Genomic DNA, 27,639 nt, shown 5'->3' on the forward strand with positions numbered 1-27,639 from the left:
ATTAATTTCATCTTTATCGGTCTTTCTATTCTGTGACTCACTTTTATCTATGTGTGACTGTCATAAAATGTGCGTTGTTTAACATTGATAGCTTTTAAATAGAAGCATCAATGTAAAAACCATTGTCAAAGTTGAAAATAATCCGGTAAAATTTGTTGTTTTATGTGGAAGTGTTTGTTTATCGAGTTTGTGATTTTGTAGCTGCGAATATGTCTATTCCGCCGTATATTTTGGGGCCCAATCCCTGGGCCACCATGATGGCACAACAACATTTGGCGGCGGCGGCTCACGCTCAGGCACAAGCGGCAGCCGCTCAGGCTCACGCTCACGCTTTACAGCAACAGATGCCACCACCCCATCCTAAACCCGATGTAATTACAGAAGACAAACTTCAGGAAAAGGGTAATTTTGTCATGATTAGCTTATAATGGGGGTAATTTTTAATTCTTGTTTAGCCCAAAAATGGCATCAATTGCAGTCAAAACGGTTTGCTGATAAACGGAAGCTAGGTTTTGTTGAGGCACAGAAGGAGGATATGCCTCCAGAACATATCAGAAAAATTATTAGGGACCATGGAGATATGAGCAGCCGCAAATATAGACATGATAAAAGAGTATATCTGGGGTAACAGTGCAAATATCTTATGAAATTATTTTGTAAATTATTATTACCATTGTTTTAGAGCACTGAAGTATATGCCTCACGCAGTCATGAAACTCTTAGAGAACATGCCTATGCCTTGGGAACAAATTAGAGATGTGAAAGTATTATACCATATAACAGGGGCAATAACCTTTGTTAACGAAATACCCTGGGTGATTGAACCAGTATATATTGCTCAGTGGGGGTAAGTTTTATTTAATTTCAAGGTGCCTTGGTTGAACATACATCTGTTATCTGTTACTGAAATTCCAGTATATGGATCTCCCTTATTGTTACAATTATGTAAGCATGTAATTTGCTTTTTATAGTCTCATTGACAATCAGCTTCTAAAAATTTACAAATTCATTTTGATCCTATTTTGAAATTTCCTTCAATACCAAAAGATGTTTGCAACAGTAGTTGGGCATGTTTTTCATCTATCATCTATGTTATGTTATTATTGTATGTTTGGTTTAATTTTAGGACTATGTGGATAATGATGAGGAGGGAGAAACGAGATCGTCGGCATTTCAAAAGAATGCGTTTTCCTCCTTTTGATGATGAAGAACCACCCCTTGATTATGCAGATAATGTTTTAGATGTTGAACCTCTGGAAGCTATCCAAATAGAGCTAGATGCTGATGAAGATTCAGCTATAGCAAAGTGGTTTTATGATTACAAACCCCTTGTATGTAGGCATTGAAAGCTTACCTACTTACTTGAGATTTTTTTTTTAGGTTGGAACAAAATATGTTAATGGATCCACCTACAGAAAGTGGAATTTAACTTTACCAATGATGGCAACCTTGTATAGGTTAGCTAATCAGTTGCTAACAGACTTGGTTGATTACAATTATTTTTATTTGTTTGACACAAAAAGTTTTTTTACCGCCAAAGCATTAAACATGGCCATTCCTGGAGGTCCAAAATTTGAGCCCTTGATTAAAGACATGAACCCAGCGTAAGTTTTACACTTAAATATGTCTAGCCTTGTTTCATTTTATTTCATTTTAGAGATGAAGACTGGAATGAATTTAACGATATAAACAAGATTATTATAAGGCAACCTATCCGTACAGAATACAGGATAGCATTTCCCTATTTATATAACAATATGCCTCATTTTGTGCACCTTTCTTGGTAGGTTAATAACCATTAACTATGTTGTGCTTGTTTCTTGAACCCTGTTTCTATGAAAATATTTGTCCAAATTATCCCTTTTGTTCCACTCAGTTCCCCCCCTAGTATTCAATTTTTTTTAGGTACATTTCTACATTCTCTACCCTTCTTAATCCTGATATAAAAAGTTCCGGTTAAATTTCTAGTGAGAAATGCGGTATTAACCACTCAACTAATTGTTTCTCTATTTTTTCAGAAAAAAAATGTAGCCTGTAGGAATTGCTAAGTAATTGGATACCATAAGTACATAATAATTTATTATTAAATAACAATGGATAACACTCTAGAATTGTTATTCAAAACACTTTAATCGAATTTGACTAGTCAATTAAGAAGTGGTTAATTGACCAGCCCCAACACTAATGATAACTGTTTTTGACAAATTATGAATTTTATGTCAAAAATAGTGTGTGCAGGTCCTAAACTAATTAACAATTTTTCTTTAATTTTTTATGAATGTAGACGGGAGCCTTTTTTTATATTGAGTGGATGTTTTGGTTGTGAATTAAAAGAAAAATGTAAAAGGTCAATGTTTTCAAATGGACACCCAACATAAACTTTTAAGATACTAAAGCTCTAAAAAGTTTACTTAGGAACGAACTTCAATTTCTAAATCGAAGTGATAATAATATATAATAATATTTACATCAATAAAGATGGGGTCATGTGGAGCACTTATTTTAAGTTTTGGAATTTTATTTATTTATTGTTAAATTTGTAATGCAAATGTAATAGTTGCACACGTTATGGAATAATTTATAATTCTACTTGTGTGATAGGATCTTTCAAATTTTATCCCTCTTTTCACCAAACTTTTTTTATCAGGAATCTTGTGTACATTTTCTCTGATGGTTGTGGTTAAAGCGGTACTTTTGTTGTTTTCAGTATAACATTTGTAATAGTTAATTTGCAAGCGTTATTTTTGACACAAATTTCACCACACTCTATAAGAAATATATCTAGAATTTATCAGAGAATCCAAAAATGCATAAAAATTTACAGCGTTCCATTTAAAATAGGAAAGCTGGTGTTTAAAAATAAAAAAATCTAGATGAAACTATGCGACTTTTTAATTTAACTTTTTTTGCGGCCGTACAAAGTTGCAAAGTGTGTAACTCTGAGTCATACACTCTACAGCTGTCAGGACACTTTACCGGAACTTTAACTTGGATCACACGCACTCTTAAAAGTAAGGGCTTGAACTGGCACACAAAGGCTAATTAATTAATCCACATTTAAGTTTTACATTTCATTATTTTGTTATCTAATAAATGTACTGGAGGTGTGGAAAATTATGGGTGATTGATATATTTTTCATTGTAAAGATTTAGGTGAAAAGGCTGATATATCACCAACATTTCAAAATTTATATATAACTTTTTCTATTGAACTAAAATTGTGCCGTCTATTAGGTATCATGCACCAAATGTTGTTTACATTAAAACTGAGGATCCGGACTTGCCAGCATTCTATTTTGATCCTCTTATCAATCCCATATCGCATCGACATGCGGTAAAGAGTTTGGAACCACTTCCAGAAGACGATGAGGAGTATATTTTGCCAGAAATCGTACAACCATTTCTGCAAGAAACTCCTCTTTACACGGATAATACAGCAAATGGTATAGCTCTGCTCTGGGCACCGCGACCGTTTAATTTACGATCAGGTTCATAAATTTTATGTTAATCCAGTAGGAGAGGCCTAACAAAAGTGTGTTTTTAGGACGGTCGAGAAGGGCTATAGATGTACCTTTAGTAAAATGCTGGTATATGGAGCATTGCCCTCCTGGGCAGCCCGTTAAAGTACGAGTAAGTTACCAGAAGTTACTCAAATATTACGTGCTTAACGCTTTGAAACATAGACCTCCAAAACCGCAAAAGAAGAGGTACCTATTTAGGTCTTTCAAATCCACTAAGTTCTTTCAAACGACTACACTGGATTGGGTTGAAGCTGGGTTGCAAGTATGCCGGCAAGGTTACAACATGCTAAATCTGTTGATACACAGAAAAAATTTGAATTACTTACATTTGGATTATAATTTTAATTTGAAACCAGTAAAAACTCTAACTACTAAGGAACGTAAGAAGTCTCGATTTGGAAATGGTGAGTTTTGTTAGATTTCTTTTTTACATTTATTGCCACTAGGCCTTAAAGTTTTTCTAGTAATATTATATGTTATATGAGCTCTGAATTTTGAACGATTTGTGCAAATAAAAGGTTTTAAAATTATTTACACCTTGGTGTTATTTTATTACTCGCATATATTTAATTTTTTTAAGGGCCCCGTATTTGTGGTTGGTGTAAAATAATTTATCTGCAATATAATATTTATTATCTTACTCTCTGTTCTTTGCAATCTTTGTATTTTCTGTTCTGGTTCATAGATAATGTTCTTTACATTTACGTTAATAATAGTGTTATGGTATTGTGTTCTATTATTGGGTGGTGTTTTAGATTTAAGTTATCTGATTCGAGTATATTAACTTAAAGAATATCTTACAATTATCAAAGTGATTCAATTTTGACCTTCAGACTATGCGATTTGGTGTGTGAATTGAGAGTTAATACCATTTTTCGTAACCTTAGTTCCATGTTTTGTTATTATTTAAATGTCAATAAGGTATTTTCCGAAATTAACGAAAATAAAAGTTACTAATAAAAATATATTCAACACACCAACGCGGTTACCTAAATGATTGTTTTTTAACTTTTGTTATTGCGCTATGATGTTAGGGAAAATGGAAAATTCAAAAATAATAAAAAAGGAAGGAACTATGGACAGCAGAATTTGCTCCGAGAGGAAAATAGAGGCATTTTAATTCTTCCATAACTTTAGCAGAATGACCCCGCAATGTTTGAACAACTTCTTTGGAAACTAGCTGATAATTTAAAATTATGAAATATATTGTATTACAACAATGCAAGTAATTATTATTATTATTTATTATTATTAAATATCTTTTTTATAAACCTTGGAGTTATTCAATAGTTATTATTTTTTACTTTTTGGTTTTTGCTATGATACCATATTTGGCAGATGTGCATTGTTTTATGCTATTTTTTCCTTTTAAGCGTTTGGTTTGTCACTTTCTGGGAGATCTTTAGTGTGTTTGAATGTTTGAATTTTGTTCCGAGGGCTTTTACTTGATTTTTCATTATTTTAAACATATTTTCATATTGTCTATTTTTCGCCATTACAGGTGGACTATATCCTTTTTCACAAAGCCTGAAGTTATTCAGTAGCTATTCAGAAGCATCGATGTTCTCTGCAGCTATATTCATTTGCATTATTTCACTCTATTTTTTCTTAAGTGTTTGTTTTGTTACTTTCTCAGAGTTTAGTTTAGTTCTGTTAGATCTCAGACAGAAAACGTGGTTTTAGTTTCTTTTGTTGCATTTCCTTGTGGAAAACAGTCTGCACTTTACAGTAATTAATTTTTTTAATTGTTTTTTTTCTTCCAGCGTTCCATTTGTGTAGAGAGATATTGCGTCTTACAAAACTGATTATTGATTCCCATGTTCAGTACAGACTAAACAATGTTGACGCCTTTCAACTTGCCGACGGTCTGCAATATATATTTGCTCATGTCGGTCAATTAACTGGAATGTACCGGTACAAGTACAAGCTAATGAGGCAAATCAGGATGTGTAAAGATTTAAAACATCTTGTTTACTATAGATTCAATACGGTAAGTATTTCGTTTATGTGAGAAGGTCAGTTCTTGATGCCACATAATTTTTAATATCAGGGTCCTGTCGGCAAAGGTCCCGGTTGCGGTTTCTGGGCACCCGGATGGCGGGTGTGGCTTTTCTTCATGCGGGGTATCACCCCTTTGTTGGAAAGATGGCTTGGCAATCTCCTTTCGCGTCAGTTTGAAGGTCGACACTCCAAAGGTGTAGCAAAAACTGTTACCAAGCAACGGGTTGAGTCGCATTTTGACCTTGAGTTGCGCGCCTCTGTAATGCATGACATCGTCGACATGATGCCCGAGGGCATCAAGCAAAATAAAGCGCGAACCATTTTGCAACACCTCTCTGAAGCTTGGAGGTGTTGGAAGGCCAATATACCCTGGAAGGTGAAAACCTGCTTAATATGTTAGCCGGGATAATGAGTGGTTTATTTTAGGTTCCAGGATTACCTATCCCTATAGAAAACATGATACTTCGTTACGTGAAAATGAAGGCCGATTGGTGGACTAATACGGCTCACTATAATAGGGAGAGAATTCGTAGGGGTGCCACAGTTGATAAAACCGTTTGCAAGAAGAATTTGGGCCGTCTAACCAGGCTTTATCTTAAAGCCGAACAGGAAAGGCAGCATAATTATTTGAAGGTATGGTCCAAATATTACAGTTATTAGAAAATACATTTGAACTACTTCTGAAATCCTGCTTGTAATATATTAAAATTAATTAAAGTAGTTTATGATCAATTTTTATAATTTGATTTGATTATCATTATTTTTATCAATCTTCTGCTATATGTCTAAGACTTCTGTACACTACCTATAAAATTGAAATGCATTTTTTGTTAGGCATTGTATAATACATTTGAACTACTTCCGAAACCTTAAGTGTAATAGTTGTCTGACGTTTTAACTACTAAATACACTAAGCTTAAATAATACAATTAATTAAAATAATTAATAAAAATTTTTTTCTATTTGATTCAGTTATTCTTATATTTATCAGTTCTCTGTTCTCTGGCTAGGAATTTAACTTCTAAACAATACCTATAAAATTCAAATGAATTTCAATATCTTAATTGATATTGTTTCTTTTCATAAAAGGTTTATTAGGGCTTATAAAGTTTGCAATAATTCCGTTTTCAGGACGGTCCCTATATCTCTCCTGAAGAGGCCGTAGCCATATACACCACTACTGTGCACTGGTTGGAATCCAGAAGATTTGCGCCTATACCTTTCCCGCCATTATCTTACAAGCATGACACGAAGCTGTTAATTCTCGCTTTGGAAAGATTGAAAGAGGCTTACAGTGTAAAGTCGCGTCTTAACCAGAGTCAGAGGGAGGAACTAGGACTCATTGAACAGGCTTATGATAATCCCCACGAGGCTCTATCTAGGATTAAAAGACATTTGCTAACGCAGAGAGCTTTCAAAGAGGTATGTATCATTTCTGAGTTTCTCATTTCTCAGAATTTTACAGAATTTGTAACTAATTGTAGTTGCTACTGCCTGATTTGTATTTTGTTCCTAAAAATGTTTTTTTTTTATATTTTGCAAGTTAAAAGTACTTTGATATAGCAGAAATGACACAAGATTTTTGTAACAATTTTGGGTTTTCTAAGCATTTTCCTTTACCTTTTTCACTTCGTTATTGATAGTGTTACTTTTGTAGGTGGGAATTGAATTCATGGACCTCTACAGCCATTTAATCCCCGTATACGACGTGGAACCTTTGGAAAAAATTACCGACGCGTACTTGGATCAGTATCTTTGGTATGAAGCGGACAAACGGCGCCTGTTTCCGCCCTGGATCAAGCCCGCCGACACCGAACCGCCCCCACTGTTGGTTTATAAATGGTGTCAAGGTAAATGAACTTCATTATCAATGCTTGGAACTTTTAAGAGTACCTGCATTGTATTTCAAATTTGTAACTGTCAAGACATTGAATGGGAAACCTTAAAATATTTAGCGGTAATTTTATATGAAAACTTGTAAATTTAAAGAGCATATTGCTTATAAGTAAGGAAATTAATATTTTAATTCTATGAATTAAGAAATATCCTCATTTTCGAATCTTTAAAAATGATGTACACCTATGAGGTATAATAAGGTTTATGGTAGAGATCAATCATGAACAAAATACTAGGAATGCGATGCAAAAAAATTTATTGTTTAGCTTTTAATTTGATATATATGTATATACATAACTGGTGATCAGTTAGAAGGGTACTCGGTCTCATCTTGAAATGTAATTATTCATTTCTAGAATGAGCTAGGTGGCTTAATCATATTCTTGAATTTTAAATGATATAATTTTATATTACAGATGATTAAAATAGTTTAAAGTTGCTAAATTTGGTTCCTTTTGGAAGATTAGTTTTTGCTCTACATCTTGAGAGGGTGGTGGGGGTGTTTTGGGTATTTTCTCAAAACAACTAAATGCAACAAGGTCACTTTCGTTACAACAAAAGATAGACAAAGAAGGGTTTAAACACGCTAGGGAAAACCGAAATTTCGATATCTCTTTCCTAACCTCATTATCAGTAAAAGAAATAAAAAAAAAATATATCGTCATCTTTGGAAATGTTTTCAAGATACCTACGGGTATTAAATACTAATCTTCGTCGTTTTAGCAAAATGTGTAAATAAATTTACTGTTAAAACGCTAACAGTATATTTAAAATGTCAGTAATAATTAAAACTTGTTGCCATTTGATTTAAATATTTCAAAATTTAATTGATATAATAAAAAACAATAACCGTGATAAAACACTAGGATTTTTGCGTTTGAATGCAGGATACTCTATCACATAGATTCTAACAGAAGCAGTTGCATTTTTATTATTTTGAAAATAAACATGAATCACATCTAGCACTTCTCCAGCTGACAAAGGCATTTCTTTACGATAATGTCACCAAAATGCACTCTAAATAGCTGCAATTTTAATATGATTGACACTAAAACGCCACTATTATTTTTATTATATTGAGTATTAATAATTATTTGGAAATATATCAAAATGCAGTTTCCACTAGCGTATCAGACTCTTATTTGGCTATCTTTTGTTGCAAGATTTATAATGATGTCGCTAAACACCTTCTGATGGCGATATAAGGAATCTAAATTAACAACAACTCCAAATTTGACAAAATGATTTCAACCATTATAAAATTATTGACTTTTATTTCTGAAAATGTTCGAACATCCCCTACCACTTTCGTGTAACCTAGCTTTACAACATACATACAAGATTACTAATATCCATCCTGGCGGACAAGTTTTTTTCACCCCGACTGTTTACAATTACTTTTCGAGTTAAGAACGAGTAACCATCTTAATTGACCACCCATTATATACGCGTATTTTTTTGTATTGTTGCTAGTTTTCTGTCAGACGTACCTTAAAGGTACAATTAATCGGGAAAAAAAAACACAGTTACCTTAGGTACAATCTTGCAATAATGCAGTTTTCTTTGTAGGGCAATTTATAGAAATGCTTTTGAAAATTTGAAAAAAATATTATTAGTTTTTTTTATATATTTGTTCTACTTTGATACTATAAATATTCGTCACTTAAGTGTTTAGTATTGCATGTTGCTTTATCCGTTCAGGTATAAATAATCTGCAAGACGTCTGGGATGTCAACGAGGGCGAATGCAACGTCCTTTTGGAGTCGCGCTTCGAGAAGTTGTATGAGAAGATTGATTTAACTTTGCTCAACCGACTGTTACGTCTGATCGTCGATCACAACATTGCCGATTACATGACGGCCAAGAACAACGTCGTCATAAACTACAAGGACATGAACCACACCAACAGTTACGGCATAATTAGGGGTCTGCAGTTCGCCTCCTTCATTACCCAGTACTATGGCTTGGTGCTGGACTTGCTCATTTTGGGTTTGCAAAGGGCGAGTGAGATGGCGGGACCGCCGCAGATGCCGAACGACTTCCTGACCTTTCAGGATGTGCAAACAGAAACCTGCCACCCGATCAGGCTTTATTGCAGATACGTCGACAAAATCCATATGTTTTTCAGGTATTCCGTTACGTTTATTTTGCTTTTGAATGTCCGCGATAATGTGAATTTTGATTTAGATTCACCGCAGAAGAGGCCAAAGATCTTATCCAGAGGTATTTGACCGAACATCCCGATCCTAATAATGAGAACATCGTCGGCTACAATAACAAGAAATGTTGGCCAAGGGACGCGCGAATGCGACTGATGAAACACGATGTCAATTTGTAAGTGAAAATTTGCTTATATTATTATATATATATATATATATATATATATATATATATATATATATATATATATATATATATATATATATAATATATATATATATATATATATATATATATATATATATATATATATATATATATAACAAATTTTAGTTAATTGGGGTATCGGTCCTAGGACCGATACCCCAATTAACTAAAATTTGTTGTTCAACTAGCCGGTCACGACTACCGTTTTGTGTATATATATATATATATATATATATATATATATATATATATATATATATATATATATATATATATATATATATATATATATATATATATATATATATATATATATATATATATATATATATAATCTTGACTTATAACGACAATTCGCTAATTTATTTTCGATGGTGGCGGTGCAGTAAACAAACGTGGGCGTTTTACTTCCAAACATATTGTTTACATGTTACTTTTGAACTTTTGATCATTCTACCTATGTAAGCGACAATAAGGTATTAGTAGTGGCCCTGTTATCATTTTTTGTGGCGTGTGGAAAATGACGCAAGAAGGACATCTTACGGCGAAATCCATTTTTTTCGTATTTAAAATTAATACCGAAGCCGGAGTTTTGTAGAATTCGGAGCAGTATTAAAAAGATGTAATTTTAATTGGCTTCACTGCAAGACATTTTTATAGTATGCCTTCAATCTTGCAAAATGAAAAATAATTTTAAAGGTGATTTGTCGTTGGAAATATATTGCTAAAGTCTGTTAGGTAGATTTAAAGAATAAAATTGTTACTTAAAAACTCATCAATCAATCACTTTGTTTTGTGTTTGTATTTGGACCGGTAAGTTTTTTCTATAATGTTGAACACTCGGATGAATTCATGAAATCACTGGATTATGCTCATATTGATGATTAAGAACCAATAATTAAATGATAATTTAATTTACAAATAATAGACAGTTCTGGTCTTTATTACACACACACACACACACACAAATGTTCTGTGGAGTTGAAATGATGTGTAGGAATATGTAAAGGAGTTTACCCAATATGTTCACATACATATTGTTATATAATATTTCCAAAAGCTGCCGTTTCTTGTAATTGGATTCAAAATTAATATCATTTTTTTCATTTTTTATTCACATTTTTTATTGAAAATTCAAAAGGATTAGTAGATTTTAATTCAGTGAATACTCTTCTGACGTAGGCATTGTTAATCAAGCTACCGATCTCATATCAATGACGTCATGCTCAATTTTTAAATACATAAGATGATAAAAGATAATCTGTAAGACGGCATTTTAAAATTTATTCTAATTACTAATCATTTATTCCTAAGTTACTGACCCTTAATGTAATTGATAACCTCAATAGTCTCAGAAAATTTTGACAGTTCTTTAATATTAATATTCTGGAAATCTTGGTTACGAATAATTTTCCTTTGCCTTCTATGAAGTCAAAGATCGATGATATTCTTTGTTCAAACGATAAACTATCAAGTAACGAGAAACTGTTTATTGCCAACAAAAATTGTAATTGCAATACTTTATACAAAGAAGTACACATTGCACTAGATCTGCAATTTGCATTTACTTAAAATTCAAGAAGCAGTTGTCTATAAAAATGTTTAAAGCTCATAATTGCTACAAATCTGCATCCATTAAATGTAGATAAAAGCACAGAATACCTTTTATAGTGAAAAATTGCTTTCATAAAATATGACGATCTAATACAACGTACCAAGCTATCAAGTTGATTTCGGTGATACAGATTGTTAAAAGCTAATTTTTTTTAGATTAAAATTCTTCGTCTCATTTTTTTCCCACTTTATGAGATGATTTTAGCGACTGTTTCTGAGATAACAGGATTTAAAACTTTTGAAATATTGCTTTTATTCTTGTGGTATTGTGATGAGCTTAAGTACAAATGTAAATATTTGCATGATTATTCGGAAAGCCAAAAAGTGATTTCGTTTTAAAGGTATGAAAATTATCGCAAAACCGACAAACCCTCCTCCTAGCTGAATATTGTAGATACTTCCATTATTGCAATTTTGCAATCAATAAAACTAAATGGAATTTTGACAGTCTGTATTGCCGAAATTTTCCATTTTTGAGTTGAGGTAAGTCTTGTTAGTAATTTGGGCTTAAATTATTATAGTAACCTCACTAGTCCACTTAAAAAAAATTAAAATATTTATGTAATAAGTTCAATTATATGAAATAAAGCTCATAAGAACCAATTAGTGGTAAACTGCATTTTTTTCTATTGTTAAAATGAAAAAAACATAATTGTACAGTGGCAAATGATGAAGGCACTGTAGTGTAAACACGCCCCAAACCTTATTATGTTCATAATATAGACACACATGTTATCCTACAAAATGAAAAACAAAAGAAATGTAATAAGGCAATTTTTTTTTTATCAAATTGTTACATAATTTTTTAGTAAGACTCCAGCTTGAGAATAGCACCTTGTGATTTTCTTATCATAAAATATATATGTACTAGAATGCATTTAAAAACTTTTTAAAAATTATATATACCTAAAAATTATATATACCTATATTACATTCCTAGAGAATGTGTAATTTACATTGATTGGATAACCTTAATAATTCTTTAATTCTGGATATCTTTACGCAAGTAAAATAAAAACCAAATTACTAAATGTATGTTACTTATTTTTTCTTAACCGTATTTGTCTTGTTTGTTACATTGCTACACATTTATATATTTTTAATGTTAACTGGGTGGTAATTCATGACATAAAAAATATTTCTAGGAAAAGTAGTATTTTGGCAGTTGACAAAGATTATTAAAAAGCTCATCTTAGTTGATAAATCTATTACAGGGGCCGAGCAGTTTTCTGGGACATCAAAAATCGTCTTCCGCGATCAGTGACTACCATCCAATGGGAAAACAGCTTTATCAGTGTCTACTCTAAAGACAATCCCAACCTGCTGTTCAATATGTGCGGTTTCGAGTGTAGAATCTTGCCCAAATGCCGCACACAACACGAAGAGTTCACTCATAGGGACGGTGTTTGGAATTTGCAGCACGAGGGCAGCAAAGAAAGGACTGCTCAGTGCTTCTTGAGGGTCGATGACGAATCGATGAGCCGTTTCCACAACAGAGTCAGACAGATTTTGATGGCGTCTGGGTCCACGACGTTTACTAAAATTGTAAACAAGTGGAATACTGCGCTTATCGGTTTGATGACATACTTTAGAGAGGCTGTGGTTAATACCCAAGAATTGCTGGACCTGTTGGTGAAGTGCGAAAATAAGATCCAAACCAGGATTAAAATTGGTTTGAATTCAAAAATGCCTAGTCGATTTCCACCGGTAGTGTTTTACACTCCGAAAGAGTTAGGCGGACTGGGTATGCTTTCTATGGGTCACGTTTTAATCCCGCAGTCAGATTTAAGGTGATTTTGGTGCCGTTTTAAAGCGCGCGCAAGTTCTAAGGTTTCAATTTTAGGTGGTCAAAACAGACGGACGTGGGAATTACCCATTTCCGTTCGGGTATGAGTCACGACGAGGATCAGTTGATCCCAAACTTGTACCGTTATATCCAACCCTGGGAGTCCGAGTTTATCGATTCGCAGCGAGTGTGGGCGGAGTATGCATTAAAAAGACAGGAAGCCAACGCCCAAAACAGAAGGCTTACCCTGGAAGATTTGGAAGATTCCTGGGATAGAGGCATACCGAGAATCAACACTTTATTCCAGAAAGATAGACACACGTTGGCCTACGATAAAGGGTGGCGAATAAGGACGGAATTTAAGCAATATCAAGTTCTTAAACAGAATCCGTTCTGGTGGACTCACCAGAGGCACGACGGGAAATTGTGGAATTTAAACAATTACCGTACCGACATGATTCAAGCTTTGGGAGGCGTAGAAGGTATCCTGGAGCACACCCTATTCAAAGGAACATACTTCCCAACTTGGGAAGGTCTTTTCTGGTAAGTTCTTTGACCATTCTTTTTTTTTTTGGGGGGAGGTAACAAATCAGTTTAAGCAAAACTGAAAATGGTACATTTGAACTACTTTCACGTTCTGTCTGTTCAGTGAAATTAAAAATTTATTATCGAAGCAATAGATGAGCGGCGATAAACCCGATGTGACTATTCCATTGGTTCATATTATCACAGTTACTGTAGTATCACTTCTCATATGATAGACTGTCAAAGCATTTGTAGATAGTTCTACAATTGACAATTTATGCATGAACCGTTCCCACCAACCGTTGAATTCCTGATCTTACACTGATTAATAGAGGTTGAGGATTGAGGTTTCCTCATTCAGATGGTTTTAGTTGTGATTTACTTGGTTTGAAAAAAATTTTTAATAGTTTGCCACTTCTTTGTTTAGAAAGCTTTCTGTTATTGCATCTAAGCTGGATATATTCGGAAAGCTGAAATATTTGAAGATCACATTTTATTAAGCAAGTCTCTCAAAGCTGGTGATAGGTGGTTAATAGTATGGTGGTGCTTTGCACTCTTTCCAAAGCTTTGACATAATATGGACTTCAAATTATACTCTGGCAACACAAATAACTATTTTTTTTGTATACAGCAAGTAAATTTATAATCAATGTTCAAACCAAGAAACTTTTTAAATTTGTGCTCTTTATGAAGTTTCCATTCAGTTTAATTAATAACTCATAATTTAAACTAACATTTCTAAAAAAAAATCATAAATAACGTCTTATTTGAATTAATACAATTACTATTATTATCACAGTAATTATTAAAATTTTGATCATTTTGATATCTGTCGAGAGTTATTTCTTAGATGAAATATTTGACATTGTCCAATCTGTGTCCATGCGTTTATGGTACCGATTTCGTACTAGAGATGTTTGAAATGCCATTGTCCCCCTGGTGCATAAAATTGCCGGAAGAATACGGGACCAAGTACTGATCTCTGAAGATCCCTACTGCCGATCTCATAGAGTTTCAATTTTGCTAACACTGCTGACTCTAAAATGTCCTTTAAATCTGATATAATGATATATATATCTCGTGTGTTTAGGGAGAAGGCATCTGGTTTCGAAGAATCGATGAAATACAAGAAGCTGACGAACGCCCAGAGATCAGGTCTGAACCAAATTCCGAACCGTCGATTTACGTTGTGGTGGTCCCCGACTATAAACAGAGCGAACGTGTACGTCGGTTTCCAAGTACAACTCGACTTGACCGGTATTTTTATGCACGGCAAAATTCCCACTTTGAAAATTTCCCTGATTCAAATCTTCAGAGCTCATTTGTGGCAAAAGGTGCACGAGTCTATCGTTATGGACCTTTGTCAGGTCAGTAGTTCAAATGCGAATACATTTTTGTGGTTTTTTCATATGACAGTGTTTTCTTAGGTATTCGATCAAGAGTTAGACGCTCTGGAAATTGAAACGGTGCAAAAAGAAACTATCCATCCCAGGAAGTCGTATAAGATGAACTCTTCCTGTGCCGACATCTTACTTTTCTCAGCTTATAAGTGGAACGTGTCCAGACCCTCGCTCCTTGCAGACACAAAGTACGTTGTTTCCTTTCTTTTTTTTCTTTTAGATGATTTATAAAGCTTTATGTCGCCAGGGACACGATGGACAACACAACCACACAAAAATACTGGATCGATGTCCAATTAAGGTGGGGAGACTACGATTCCCACGATGTTGAACGATATGCGAGGTCGAAGTTTCTGGACTACACTACCGACAATATGTCTATCTATCCCTCTCCAACTGGAGTGTTGATAGCTATCGATTTAGCTTATAATCTGCACAGGTACTTATTAATAATAACTTGTTTACAAGTTTTCACTTTACATGTAAGGTTTCTCAGTAAAGGCTACCAGTTATGGAAAAAAATTAGTAAGTCATCCAAGAGAAAAATGCTGAAAATTATTGTAGAGTTTCTGAAATTGCCACCAGGTGTATTTGCTATTTCAATTTGTATAACCTGGATTCTAAAAATTTTTTAACTATTCAAATTGACTATTCAAACTTTTTTTGATTAATACTCTTTCCTCCATCTCTGTAAGGAAAGTGGTGGGGGAAATATATGTTGATATTTTCAAAATAAACCTGTAGTTGTTAAAAAGGCATTTCCCAGGTCTTCAATTGTGCTATGAGTGACGCGTTGGTGGCGTTTTGTAAAAAAAAAGGGAACAAAAGGGTCTCACAATCGAAAGAAAACCTGATCTCAATACCTTTATCCTAACGTAAAATATTAATAAAAGAACCTTAAACTAAAAAAAAAAAGAATTTTGGTAAGCATTTTAATTTTGCAGGTTGTTATTAATATCCAATTACATACAATAGCTTCGAATGTGCAGGTTCTTTATCACAGTGACATAAGATTTTTACGCCTCATGTTGTCAGTTTTTTTTTTAATTTCTTTACTCAATCATGAATTCAAGGTAATCAATAAAAATTATCCCCTTTGTATCCCAAAAAACGCTAGTTAAAACTGGGCACAAAATTGCCTTTGCCTTCATTGGATGTTGGATGGTTATAAATCGACTCAAAAATTCATCAGGATTTTCTTTATAGAGTGCCACTTGAAATAGATTTCCTTTTTGAATTTTGTTCATACGTTAGGAAGCGCTGCCCATATCTTGTGCAGGGTTTCCTCTACTGCAAAGTATTATTTAAAATATTTCCAACGCGCACTTTTGAAATTTTTATAGTCTTCCCTATCTTAGACAATTTCAGATATTTTCATTTCCATGGGAGGTCCGGAGCGTGGCTGATCACTAGTTTCCGTTATTCAAAAGCAGAAATCCATATTTTAACCATTGAATATTATTGTGTTACTCATATCCTTTTTTATTAGAGAATTCAAATTTAATGTAATCACCAGTAAATTTATATATCACCTAATTAAGGATAATACTATACATACGTGTGAATTATAATGGAGAAACAACTTATCCGCCAAATTAAAATAAGTAAAAAGTTCATATAAACATAGGTGTTGAAATATGTCGAAAGAAATCGAAAATCTACGTTTTAGTGAAAAACTGAAGATACTATTTTTATTTAGAATTGATCAAGGTACCTCAATTAATTAACACAATTGCGATGAATTTTTGGTATACCTATTATTTTTATTATTTAAATTAATTAAAACTGGGGGTGTGGGGGATTTAGCCACTCTCATATGTAATTAAATCTAGGAGCTTTTATTTGCATTAATATACATATTTATTTATTTTTTCGGTCTACAACAAAATTTTCCAGCATTTCTTTTTTTTTTTCATCCATGAATTATTTATCCTGGGATTTTTGAGATCATGTGGTATATTTGTCGAGCTAATATTATATAGCTTCTACATTTTTGATCCTTAATTGTGTAAGTGTAAAACAATTTTATGCTTAAGAATTATTAGATATGACTTTAATCCCATCATTTTTTTTTAAGTGCTTATGGCAACTGGTTCCCGGGATGCAAGCCTCTTATTCAGCAAGCCATGGCAAAAATAATGAAGGCCAATCCTGCTTTATACGTGTTGAGGGAACGTATCCGAAAGGCTTTGCAGCTGTACTCGAGCGAACCTACTGAACCTTACCTCTCCAGTCAGAATTACGGCGAACTATTTTCCAACCAAATTATTTGGTTCGTGGACGACACAAACGTGTACCGGGTCACCATACACAAAACGTTTGAGGGCAATTTGACGACCAAACCTATAAACGGTGCTATTTTTATATTCAATCCCCGTACCGGACAGCTGTTTTTGAAAATAATTCACACTTCTGTGTGGGCGGGACAGAAACGTTTGGGACAAGTAAGTTTGTCTTCTGTGACTTGTTACTTTCGAAAAATCCTTGAAATCTAATTTTTCGCTTGTTTTTTTGATATTGTACTGGGTATACTGATATGTACTGGGTATGTTCGCAATTTACTTCTTGGAATAAAAGTCAGCTATAATGTCCCAATTGTCAGTTTCTTTCACTTAGCTCAATATTACTCGTATTGAGAGCTAAATCGTTTTTATTTATTTGGTTAGTCTTTGTTTAGCTATTCGTTGGGTAATGACAAATTTAGTATTTTTTGAAAATGTGTGAAAAAATTTTTTGAGGTTATTTTTAGCTCAAGAAAACTATTTGAAGCGGGACGTCTGAGGCTATAATTTTTATAGGGGATGTATTGGTTATTGACAAAACACTAAAAGCTCTAAAAATTGCCTTTTCGGGTGAAAACTAATTAGCGGTAACTAAAGAAATATGAAAAATAGGACAATTGGTTCCAACACCAACATGGGTTATAATGTTTTTATTGCATTTCTTTGCCTGCATACCAGTATCTTATTTTTGATGGGTGTACGGCATATCTTTCCCTAGCGTGTTGCGACTTTAATAATCCAATTTTTTTATGAAAGCCATATCTATCTTCTATTTTCAGGGGCAGAGTGACTTTGGAAATTTTTGTATTTCTAGACACCCTTTGTGAATGAAAACTGGTCGGGATAGGGTGGGGTAATCAGAAACTCATAAATATTGATATATAAACTAAAGTTGCGTCTTTTCTGTTTATCTTAATAATTTTATTAGGTTTATTGAGAGCTTTTTTAATATTTTTTACATAATATTTGTTACAATTAGTTGGTCAATATAAATTAACCCTACTCTACACTATTATATCTTGTTTATAATTGTCACATTTATGTCATGACAACTTAACTTTTATACACATACTGTTATAAATATAATTTATATACCACTTTCGGACTGTTCGAGCGACGGGCGTCAATTTTTCCGTCGTCATTATAATTCGCGGATCTTCAGCTCTTTTATTGGCAGTTTTTGGTTTTTGTTTCAAATATCGCTGTGGGATGGGAAAGTGTCTGCAATTTCGAGCTATCGAGTGGAAATTCGGCTGGAGTTGCCTTTATATTTAAAATGGACAGGATCGAAAGTCTCGAAGTATTTTTTTTGTTTAGAATTTTTTTTTCGGCACCGGAAGGACTCGGGTTTCTCGAAAACCGTATGTCCGATCGAAAAAATTTTTGAAGAAGAAGATTTCTAGGTAATTATTCTATGGAATTTTTGAAGTGATCTTTATTCATTTTAGCTCGCCAAATGGAAAACCGCCGAGGAAGTGGCGGCTTTGATCCGTTCGCTTCCGGTAGAAGAGCAGCCGAAACAAATTATCGTGACGCGAAAGGGCATGCTGGATCCCCTGGAAGTACATCTTCTTGACTTTCCAAATATAGTGATTAAAGGTTCCGAGTTGCAATTGCCGTTCCAAGCGTGCTTGAAGATCGAAAAATTCGGCGATCTCATTCTAAAGGCCACAGAGCCTCAGATGGTTTTGTTCAATTTGTACGATGATTGGTTAAAAACGATCTCGTCCTACACCGTGAGTAAATTAGTTTAAGCCCCTTTTGGTTCGACATGGACGAGGAATGCGTTTCAGGCGTTTTCGAGGTTGATTTTGATATTGAGAGCCCTGCACGTCAACACAGAAAGGACCAAGGTCATACTAAAACCCGACAAAACCACCATCACGGAGCCTCATCACATCTGGCCGACTTTATCCGACGACGAGTGGATCAAAGTGGAAGTTCAGCTAAAAGATTTAATTTTAGCCGATTATGGAAAGAAAAACAAGTGAGTTTACATATTTCATAGTTTAAATCTACTTTAAGGCGTGTTTTTTAGCGCATGTGACAGTCAATATACAGGGTGTTATTGAAATGACATAATTTAAGAGCCTGGTATTCCAGAACATTTGTTTAAAAAAATTCGTAAAAAATGCTTGTCGTGTCGTGTTGCCAAGTCTTCCAACCCTGCATTTAATAGGTTCAAATATGAAAAAAAATTTTTTTCAGCGGACTTACTATTTTATCCTTGTTTTATTGTTGGTAACAAGATTTCGGCACCATCAGTTTAATAGATATAAATATGAAAAAAAGCAAGAAAAACTGATTAATCGGTCTTATTATTTTGTCTAATAAAACTGCGAAGGATTTCTGAATCATTTTTGGTACAAACCATGGTACAAACTTTCGAAAATCATAAAACAAAACCTAAAAAGATAATTCGTTCAATAAATAACAAAATTTCTCCACCATCGTTTTAATACGTCCAAATATGATTAAGTAATCTTGTCTAGTAGCATAACAAAAGGTTCCTGATTAATTTTTGATACTTTACTTAAACCAAATTACAAAAGAAAATGACTCACTACTACTACTTTTTCTTTTAACCCTCCAAAATGTTTTTCCTTTTAGTAAAATCGCCAACTCACGTGAGAATTTACTATTTTCGTATTATACACAATTCACAATCGTATCGAAGCTGCAGTTTAACGTGGTGATTTTCTTTCCCACAGCAGCTACGAAAATGCCCATTATTTTAGATTGGACTCCATTCAAAATAGTGGTAGTGTATCGTTATAAATCTCAAACTTGTTTGACTTATTTGTTGAGTTAAAACAAACAAAATTTCACACAAAATTTTACTTACAACCAAAACGGTCCACCCTGTTGGGCTTCTGAACAAGTGTTTTTCGATGGCTATCAATTTAGTCATGCGCATCAGATTACTAGCATAGTCTCAGATGACGGTGTTTTGCTGTTGGTGTCTGTTTTCACTTTACTCGATTATGATTCGTTCTTTAGAACGTAGATGGTGACGGGAAGTATCGCTCCGAAAAATGATAATAAATAATAACAGTGGTTTTAAACCAATGTATGAGTTTTCCTGTTATTAACTCATATTGAATTAAATTTTCTATTTTTAAATAACGCAACCAAAGATATTTTAATTTTATTCGTTAGATAGAGAAAACTAACCAGTGCGGATCAAATTTGCCACGAGGCACAGAAGCTTATAGGAAATGGCTCTGATCCGACGCCGGTATCCATCTTTTTTTCGCGATTTTCGACTGTTTTTTGGACCTTGCTATGAAATACGATAAGTGTCCGAAATTTGAAGCAATCGACTTCATATTTGGCATATATATGCAGCTTTACCCCGTGACGGAACCTATTGAAAATGAGGGCTGGGGGGTCGGGAAGTATTCTAAAAAAATAAAAAATCACACGTGCAAGGGTCTACAAAAAACATCATTTTTCAAAAACTGTTTACGTGATCAAAAAGATTCTTGAACCAGAAGAAGCAGCAAATACGTCTCTATAAACTTTTATTTTTGACAATTTTTCAAAAATATTGGTTATAACTGATATAGCGCGCATAGTATTTAAGGTTTTCACCTATTGTACAGGGTGTTCCCGATATTCCGTGCTAAATGAGAAATGTATTAACTGTCTTAAATTTGCAGATATCAACTTTAAACTGTAGAAATTGGACGCAATAAAATATTACCAAGTATTTTTTAAATATATTTCAATTTTTTTTTTGATAATTTTAGCTTCCAGAAAAATATGTTTTCCTCCATAATCGTTATTCCGATTGGCAAAATTCTTTAACCGACAGACGCAGAAGATCCAGTGCAGTAACATTTATTTCAGGCATTTTTTCGATTATATATTCAAATTATAGGCAAAAATCTAAAAGACCTAGAAAATTGTTTTTTACAGAGTAAATTATTGGCCGCAAATCAAATATCGTAAAAACTATGGCTAATTGGTTTAAATGGTGTCATAGGCCCCATCAAGAGCTACAATTTTTGTATTTGCGGTTTTCGTCTATGACATACGCTGCTCGGGATATTTGAAAAAATCCATAGTAAAATCGCTATTTCGGTGGCTGTCAAGACGCCATGACGTCATTGATTATTACGGCGCACTGCATGGTTTCAGAAAAAACTTATTTTCTCGAAAACCATTTACTATTCTCAAAAAATTCTTGAACCAGGACGCGTGGAAAATCCAGGGCTATAACCTCTACTTCGAACAATGATTGTATCATATACAGGGTGTGTCGTTTATGGGCAAAAAATCTAAAATATCCTAAAAATGTCCGTTTTTGTGGCAAAATTATTGGCTATAAATGAAAAATCGTTAAAGATAGGATAATTTTATTTGAACAGTATCGTAAACCGTGTCGTGAAAGTTTCAAGTTTCAGGTCAATTATACAGGGCGCGAGATATTTGAAAAAATATCATTCGACAACGCTATTATTTGTGCAAATTTTGATATTTACCGATATTTGCTGTAACTTTGAAGTTACAGGGTGCATGCACAATTAAATTACATCGATTTTGCGAAAGTTCCATAATGGTCCGCAGGAGCGCGATAGAAAAACAATACGTCCCTTTACCACACGAAACCTCGATGTTCTTCCTTTAATAATAAAAAGCTGCTACGCGCTACGAACTTGCCCCGCTCAGTGACGATTTTTCGAAACCAATCTTGTTACTTTCGCGAAACCGATGAAATCGAGTTTCTAGAAAGTATCTATGTAATTAATTGAAATCTGTGCTCTTTGTAAACAAAATATTAACCAAATACTTTGCGGCTTATTTATAGAAATCAATATCATATTTTCACACATATTTGACAGTGAGATGCCCGGTTACTGCCATAGTCATCCTGTTGGGCCAGATAAGTTTAACTAGCTTTTTTTATTTGATTGGAACCAAACAAAATGTCGATTCGGCATCAGAGCGGCGTCCACATTCACTTATCAAATTATACCATATCATTTCAAAAACACTCTGTATAAATTAGTAGTGTAGTTCTTACATTCAAAATAGTTTTCCACCAAGTGTAAGTACCTAATGTTACTGTGTCCAGGTCGATATAAATAAATATTCATAAAAATATCGATTAAACGTTCAATTTTCTTTTTCAGCGTCAATGTCGCCTCTCTGACTCAGTCGGAAATAAGAGACATTATTCTGGGAATGGAGATAAGCGCGCCGTCCGCTCAGAGACAGCAGATTGCGGAAATTGAAAAGCAGACGAAAGAGCAATCACAGCTGACTGCCACCACCACCCGAACTGTCAACAAGCACGGCGACGAGATAATAACAAGCACTACTAGCAACTATGAAACCCAGACGTTCAGTTCCAAGACCGAATGGAGGGTCAGAGCCATTTCCGCCACCAACTTACATCTTAGGTGAGACCTTCTCCTAGTAATTTTGAACTTCACAAAATTTCATTCTAAAGTGACAAACAAATCGCAGTCGCAGTTAGTGCTATCTATAATAATCTATATAATCTATATCTGTATAAAATTTTATTACTCGATAATGGTTGGTCGTAGAGGAGCACCGTTTGTACAGAGTCAGTCTAGGCTGATTGAGAAACTTCTGCTTGTATTTAGTCTGATATTTTTATCCTCCAGTTGTACATGGTAATTCATTCACATATGTGGAAAATTACTGAACCTATAGCTTCAAGAAACACAATACTTACTACTAAAATGCCCATGAACCGCAAGAGACGGTAATTGATGGGTTAAATTATAAAATTCCAAATTTTAACAAACTTTCACAATATTATGGTGTACGTATTTTCAGCAAACTCAGGTTTTTTTGAAAGAGAAATACGTTTATTGTTTCTGAGTAAATAACACATTTTCTGTAACAACAGTTTCCTTGCTATGCAGACAATACCCCACTAAATAAAGAAGGAACAAAAAAACATAACTCGAACAATATCTCGAAGAAAAACAATAAGATTCGTGAGATCTAAAACTAAAATTAATGAGAGATGAAAGAGATTTGCGTTTAGAAACTACATAACTTATTCGTTGCTATTGGCGCTCAATAAAATTAATAGTAATAATACTTCTTCATTTCAAAGTGTCTTATACCAAAAGTATATCTAAAATAAAATGAGTGAGTTGAACAGTTGAACACTCCCACAATAAATATGGCTCAATCTCAGTTTCTTTCTCAGACTTCCTTTCAAGTTGGCACACTGTCGATGATTCACACAATTTGGTAATTTTTATGATCATATAATATAATAAGTACTTTTTTCTGTGATAATGAGCAGACTAGGATACACTAAAGCATGGTTTCTGTTACTATTGCTTCCACCACTATTACTACTATTACAATTTCAAGTCAAATTGCCAGAGGGCGCAATTCGCATATGTATAATGTTCAAGTTGTTCTGTATGTTCTTCCGAGTTATATATACTACATACCTGACTTTGTTGAAATCAGCTTCATTTTAGAATTTTTGGGGAAATCTTGCATCTCGATGTCCAGTGTGTTTGGGACATGGGAGATGGTTAATAAAACTGTCTAGAACTACATGATTGTTTAGTTTTGTAGAAAATATATTATGGATCTTTTCTGCAGAATTATTTTATTGTGAATAAGCCACTGTTGGATTTAGATATATTTTTGGATTTTCACAATTTTTGTTAGTGAAATGCTTAAAGTTGACCTTGGGCGGCTGATGACAGGTCGTTTATGTAAAAGCTTAAATTTGAATGTGCCCTCATAAATGCACGGTATTTTTTTTTAGGACAAACCATATTTATGTCAGCTCTGACGATATCAAGGAAACAGGCTACACCTACATTTTACCAAAGAATGTCTTGAAGAAATTCGTCACAATTTCGGATTTGCGCGCCCAAGTGAGTACCTTGATCCTAAGCAAATGAAGATTACTGAAGTGTGAATGTTAACTTTTCATATATGAATTGTAGATTTGTGCTTTCCTTTATGGGGTAAGCCCGTCGGACAATCCGCAAGTCAAGGAGCTTCGGTGTTTGGTGCTGCCGCCGCAGTGGGGTACCCACCAAACGGTACACTTGCCAAACACCCCGCCAAACCATCCGTTTCTGAAAGACATGGAGCCGCTGGGTTGGATCCACACTCAACCTAACGAATTGCCTCAGCTCAGCCCGCAAGATATCACTACCCACGCCAAGCTGATGACAGACAATCCCGCATGGGACGGAGAGAAAACTATTATAATAACCTGCTCATTTACTCCAGGTAAGTAGAAAGCTTGATAGCGTATGACGCCCGCCGTTTTTAACGTCCGCAATTTTTATTTTAGGTTCTTGTTCGTTGACGGCCTACAAACTGACACCGTCCGGTTTTGAGTGGGGCAGGCAGAATACAGACAAGGGCAACAATCCCAAGGGTTATTTGCCCAGTCACTACGAGAAGGTGCAGATGTTGCTGTCAGATAGGTTTACAGGATTCTTTATGGTTCCGTCCCAGGGACCTTGGAATTACAACTTCATGGGTAAGATAGATCTGGGCATTAAATTAGGCCATTTGAACTACTTGCAATTCATTACCTCAAGTTCTCTTATAATCAGAACTACTTACAATGTGACAAATAGTTGTTACATAAAATCGAAAGCATATCTTTTAAAAATATTTTCAGTTGTGCAAAAATATATTTTTATATTTGTTTTGCATATTATGATGTAATTTAGCATTTGTCAACCTTTTTTGGCTCACGGACTAGTGTACAATGTGTAAAAAAAAATCACCGGACTTATGTTGTTACCAACAAAATTTTACTAGTTATTAAAGAACTTCTGCAATGTAATAAGCTAATTGTAACATTTTTGGTATTTCGCAATTTTATAAATTTATAAGATAAAAATTGTCTGCGAACTAATTAAATTTTTGCTGGACAAGCGCTTGTCCGCGCTTGAGAATGCAAATGTAAATCTAAGGAATTATTTATTAATACATCAAACAAATTGCACTTCTATCACCTTTGTTAATATTTCCCTGTTTAAGCTTTTCGTTAATATTCGTTTTTATTAATAATTTACAAAAACAAATTGAATAATTTTCGATTTTATGTAGCGTAGTTATAATATTCATAATAAAAACGCATTTTTGAGGAAACAGGAAATTAATTCGGTTATTGAAATTTAAAATGTAAATATACTACTTTTATTTTACATTCAATAGAAACCTTTTATTCAATAATTACCTATATTTATTGAACGCTTGATTATCTTATGGTTCATATCTGATATTGTTAAGGGTCCATGAAGTCAATATTAATACAAAAATTTGTTGCGAGGCTTCAAGCTAACATAAAGTAAAGTAATAAAAAGTGCCTGAATGTTTTACTAGAAAAACGAATTCATGATTCTCTCTCTCTATAAATGGTCTGAAGTAAACTTAATAAATTAATAATAATAAAATAATAAAATCTAAAATTATTAAAGTTATTAGTACCGATTTAGGTAGTCTGTAGTGAGGTCTAGGTAGATCTTCTCAATTTTAATTATGCTTAACACAAGAAACTCACGACATCAACAACTTGACTTGTTTTAAATTTGTTGATTTGTATTGGTTTGATATTGTCATTTTAGGCGAAACTTGTATCACCTGTTTTATAAATTGAATTGATGCTGTTGATTTCGTGAGTTTCTTGGTTTACCTATATTTAAACTCAGTATCTGAAAGAATGACTGAATGTTTTTAAATTGAATTAAATTATTTTTTTTTTGTTTTTGCAAAGTTTTTCAATAAATAAATAGATAAATATATTTTTCCAGATTTTACGGATTGCCCTGCATAAGTGAAAATATGTTTAATGTGTCTTTTGGTTTATGTAAACTCATTATAACAATTTTTCGAAATTGTTCTAAATACCACAATGTTGCGCCACCTTGTATATAAACAACTTGTCTAAAAAAATATTTTTCAAGGTGTGAGACACGATCCCAGTATGAAGTACGAGCTTCAGTTAGCGAACCCCAAAGAGTTTTATCACGAGGTTCATAGACCCGCACATTTCTTAAATTTCTCCTCCTTAGAAGACGGTGACGGCGCGGGAGCGGACGGGGAGAATTCTTTTGCTTAAGTAAGCTTTTTTTTTTTCATTTATGTATATAGTTTCGTTTTTGTATTGTCGCGGAACAACAATAAACGAGTTTCAACATAGAAAAAAAATATTTATTTGACGTGTGGTGTGGGAAGCGTGGGTATCTAAGCGTGAGTCGGACAAAAAAAAGTTTCTTCAATACTCTATAAAAAATTGGGCGGCAATGGTGCTCATAAATGTGAGAGAATGGTTTTTCTTTCACCAATTGTTAATTGCATAGGGACACCTATAAATGACGCCAAACGGAAAGAGGTAGAAGACGTGATGTAATGTAAGTATTAAACCCAGAAATTTAAAACCTTAGTAACAACTTATTATTGCAAGTTGTGGGAACATAACCTCACTTGCAATATATAGGATACAAAATAAAATAGACCATTAAGTATGATCGATAATATTTTTAGTGTGACAAAAAATTTATTTTAATTTTAATAGTCTCCATACTATGAGCAAAACCCAGAACAACCACGAGTAAACAAAACCCCACTTGGGCGCCAAAACATTATAACCTCAATGATCTCAGAATAACAGTTTTGTACCTAAGCCACGCTAAAAAGCTTGGTCACATGCCTCAGTCAAGAATATGTGTTTCTCTGACGTCATATAATGTATAATAAAATTATATTTGCTACGTGTAAAGGTTTCGTTCGTTCATTTTTATGAGCACCATCCCAGCACCGCGACTATTAAAGACACTTCTAAGGCTACATTGTCATGATTATTATCATATAAAAATAATTACTAATAATATATGGCAAAGGAAGTAGTATTTTAAAACATGGTGTAAAACACTCGCACATAATTGTCAAATAAAGATATTTACATTGAAAGCGCCTGGAATGCGAAATGATTTTTGGTTAAAATAAATAGCAAATAAGTTGTCACTGCCCAAGAAAAAGTGCGCCCGCGTTGTCGTACACAAGTGAGATGATTTAAACATAAATCAACGAACGATTCTAAAAACTAACTTAAGTACCGAAAATTCCACTTGCAGGTATTTTGACTAGAAACCACCGATGCGTTATAAATAGCAGTAAAACATTTTACTCTGAAAAAGCGTTCACGCTTTATACGAGTTGTTGATAACTCATGCAAGCTCTAAGCAAAACAACACTTGAAACTGAACTAAACG

General features: G+C 33.7%; 1 protein-coding gene across 1 annotated transcript; it reads left to right on the forward strand.

The window, feature by feature from the left end:
* Window positions 1-30: 30 nt before the first annotated feature.
* Window positions 31-27,633, forward strand: LOC132698793 (pre-mRNA-processing-splicing factor 8). The gene is made up of 29 exons (XM_060665069.1): window positions 31-145; window positions 202-402; window positions 456-624; window positions 683-847; window positions 1,127-1,331; window positions 1,381-1,604; window positions 1,658-1,783; window positions 3,235-3,488; window positions 3,545-3,925; window positions 5,285-5,511; window positions 5,572-5,898; window positions 5,949-6,155; window positions 6,654-6,944; window positions 7,180-7,372; window positions 9,120-9,546; window positions 9,606-9,752; window positions 12,614-13,189; window positions 13,243-13,728; window positions 14,801-15,077; window positions 15,138-15,298; window positions 15,358-15,549; window positions 17,188-17,554; window positions 18,841-19,128; window positions 19,186-19,379; window positions 22,531-22,800; window positions 24,165-24,276; window positions 24,349-24,640; window positions 24,705-24,896; window positions 26,332-27,633. The coding sequence occupies exons 2-29, from the start codon at window positions 210-212 to the stop codon at window positions 26,484-26,486; spliced, it is 7,098 nt and encodes a 2,365-aa protein (XP_060521052.1). The 5' UTR covers window positions 31-145; window positions 202-209; the 3' UTR covers window positions 26,487-27,633.
* Window positions 27,634-27,639: the final 6 nt, after the last annotated feature.

The sequence above is a fragment of the Cylas formicarius genome, unplaced genomic scaffold (assembly GCF_029955315.1).
Source record: "Cylas formicarius isolate icCylForm1 unplaced genomic scaffold, icCylForm1.1 PGA_scaffold_2__14_contigs__length_35257938, whole genome shotgun sequence".
NCBI classification, from domain to species: Eukaryota; Metazoa; Arthropoda; class Insecta; order Coleoptera; family Brentidae; genus Cylas; species Cylas formicarius.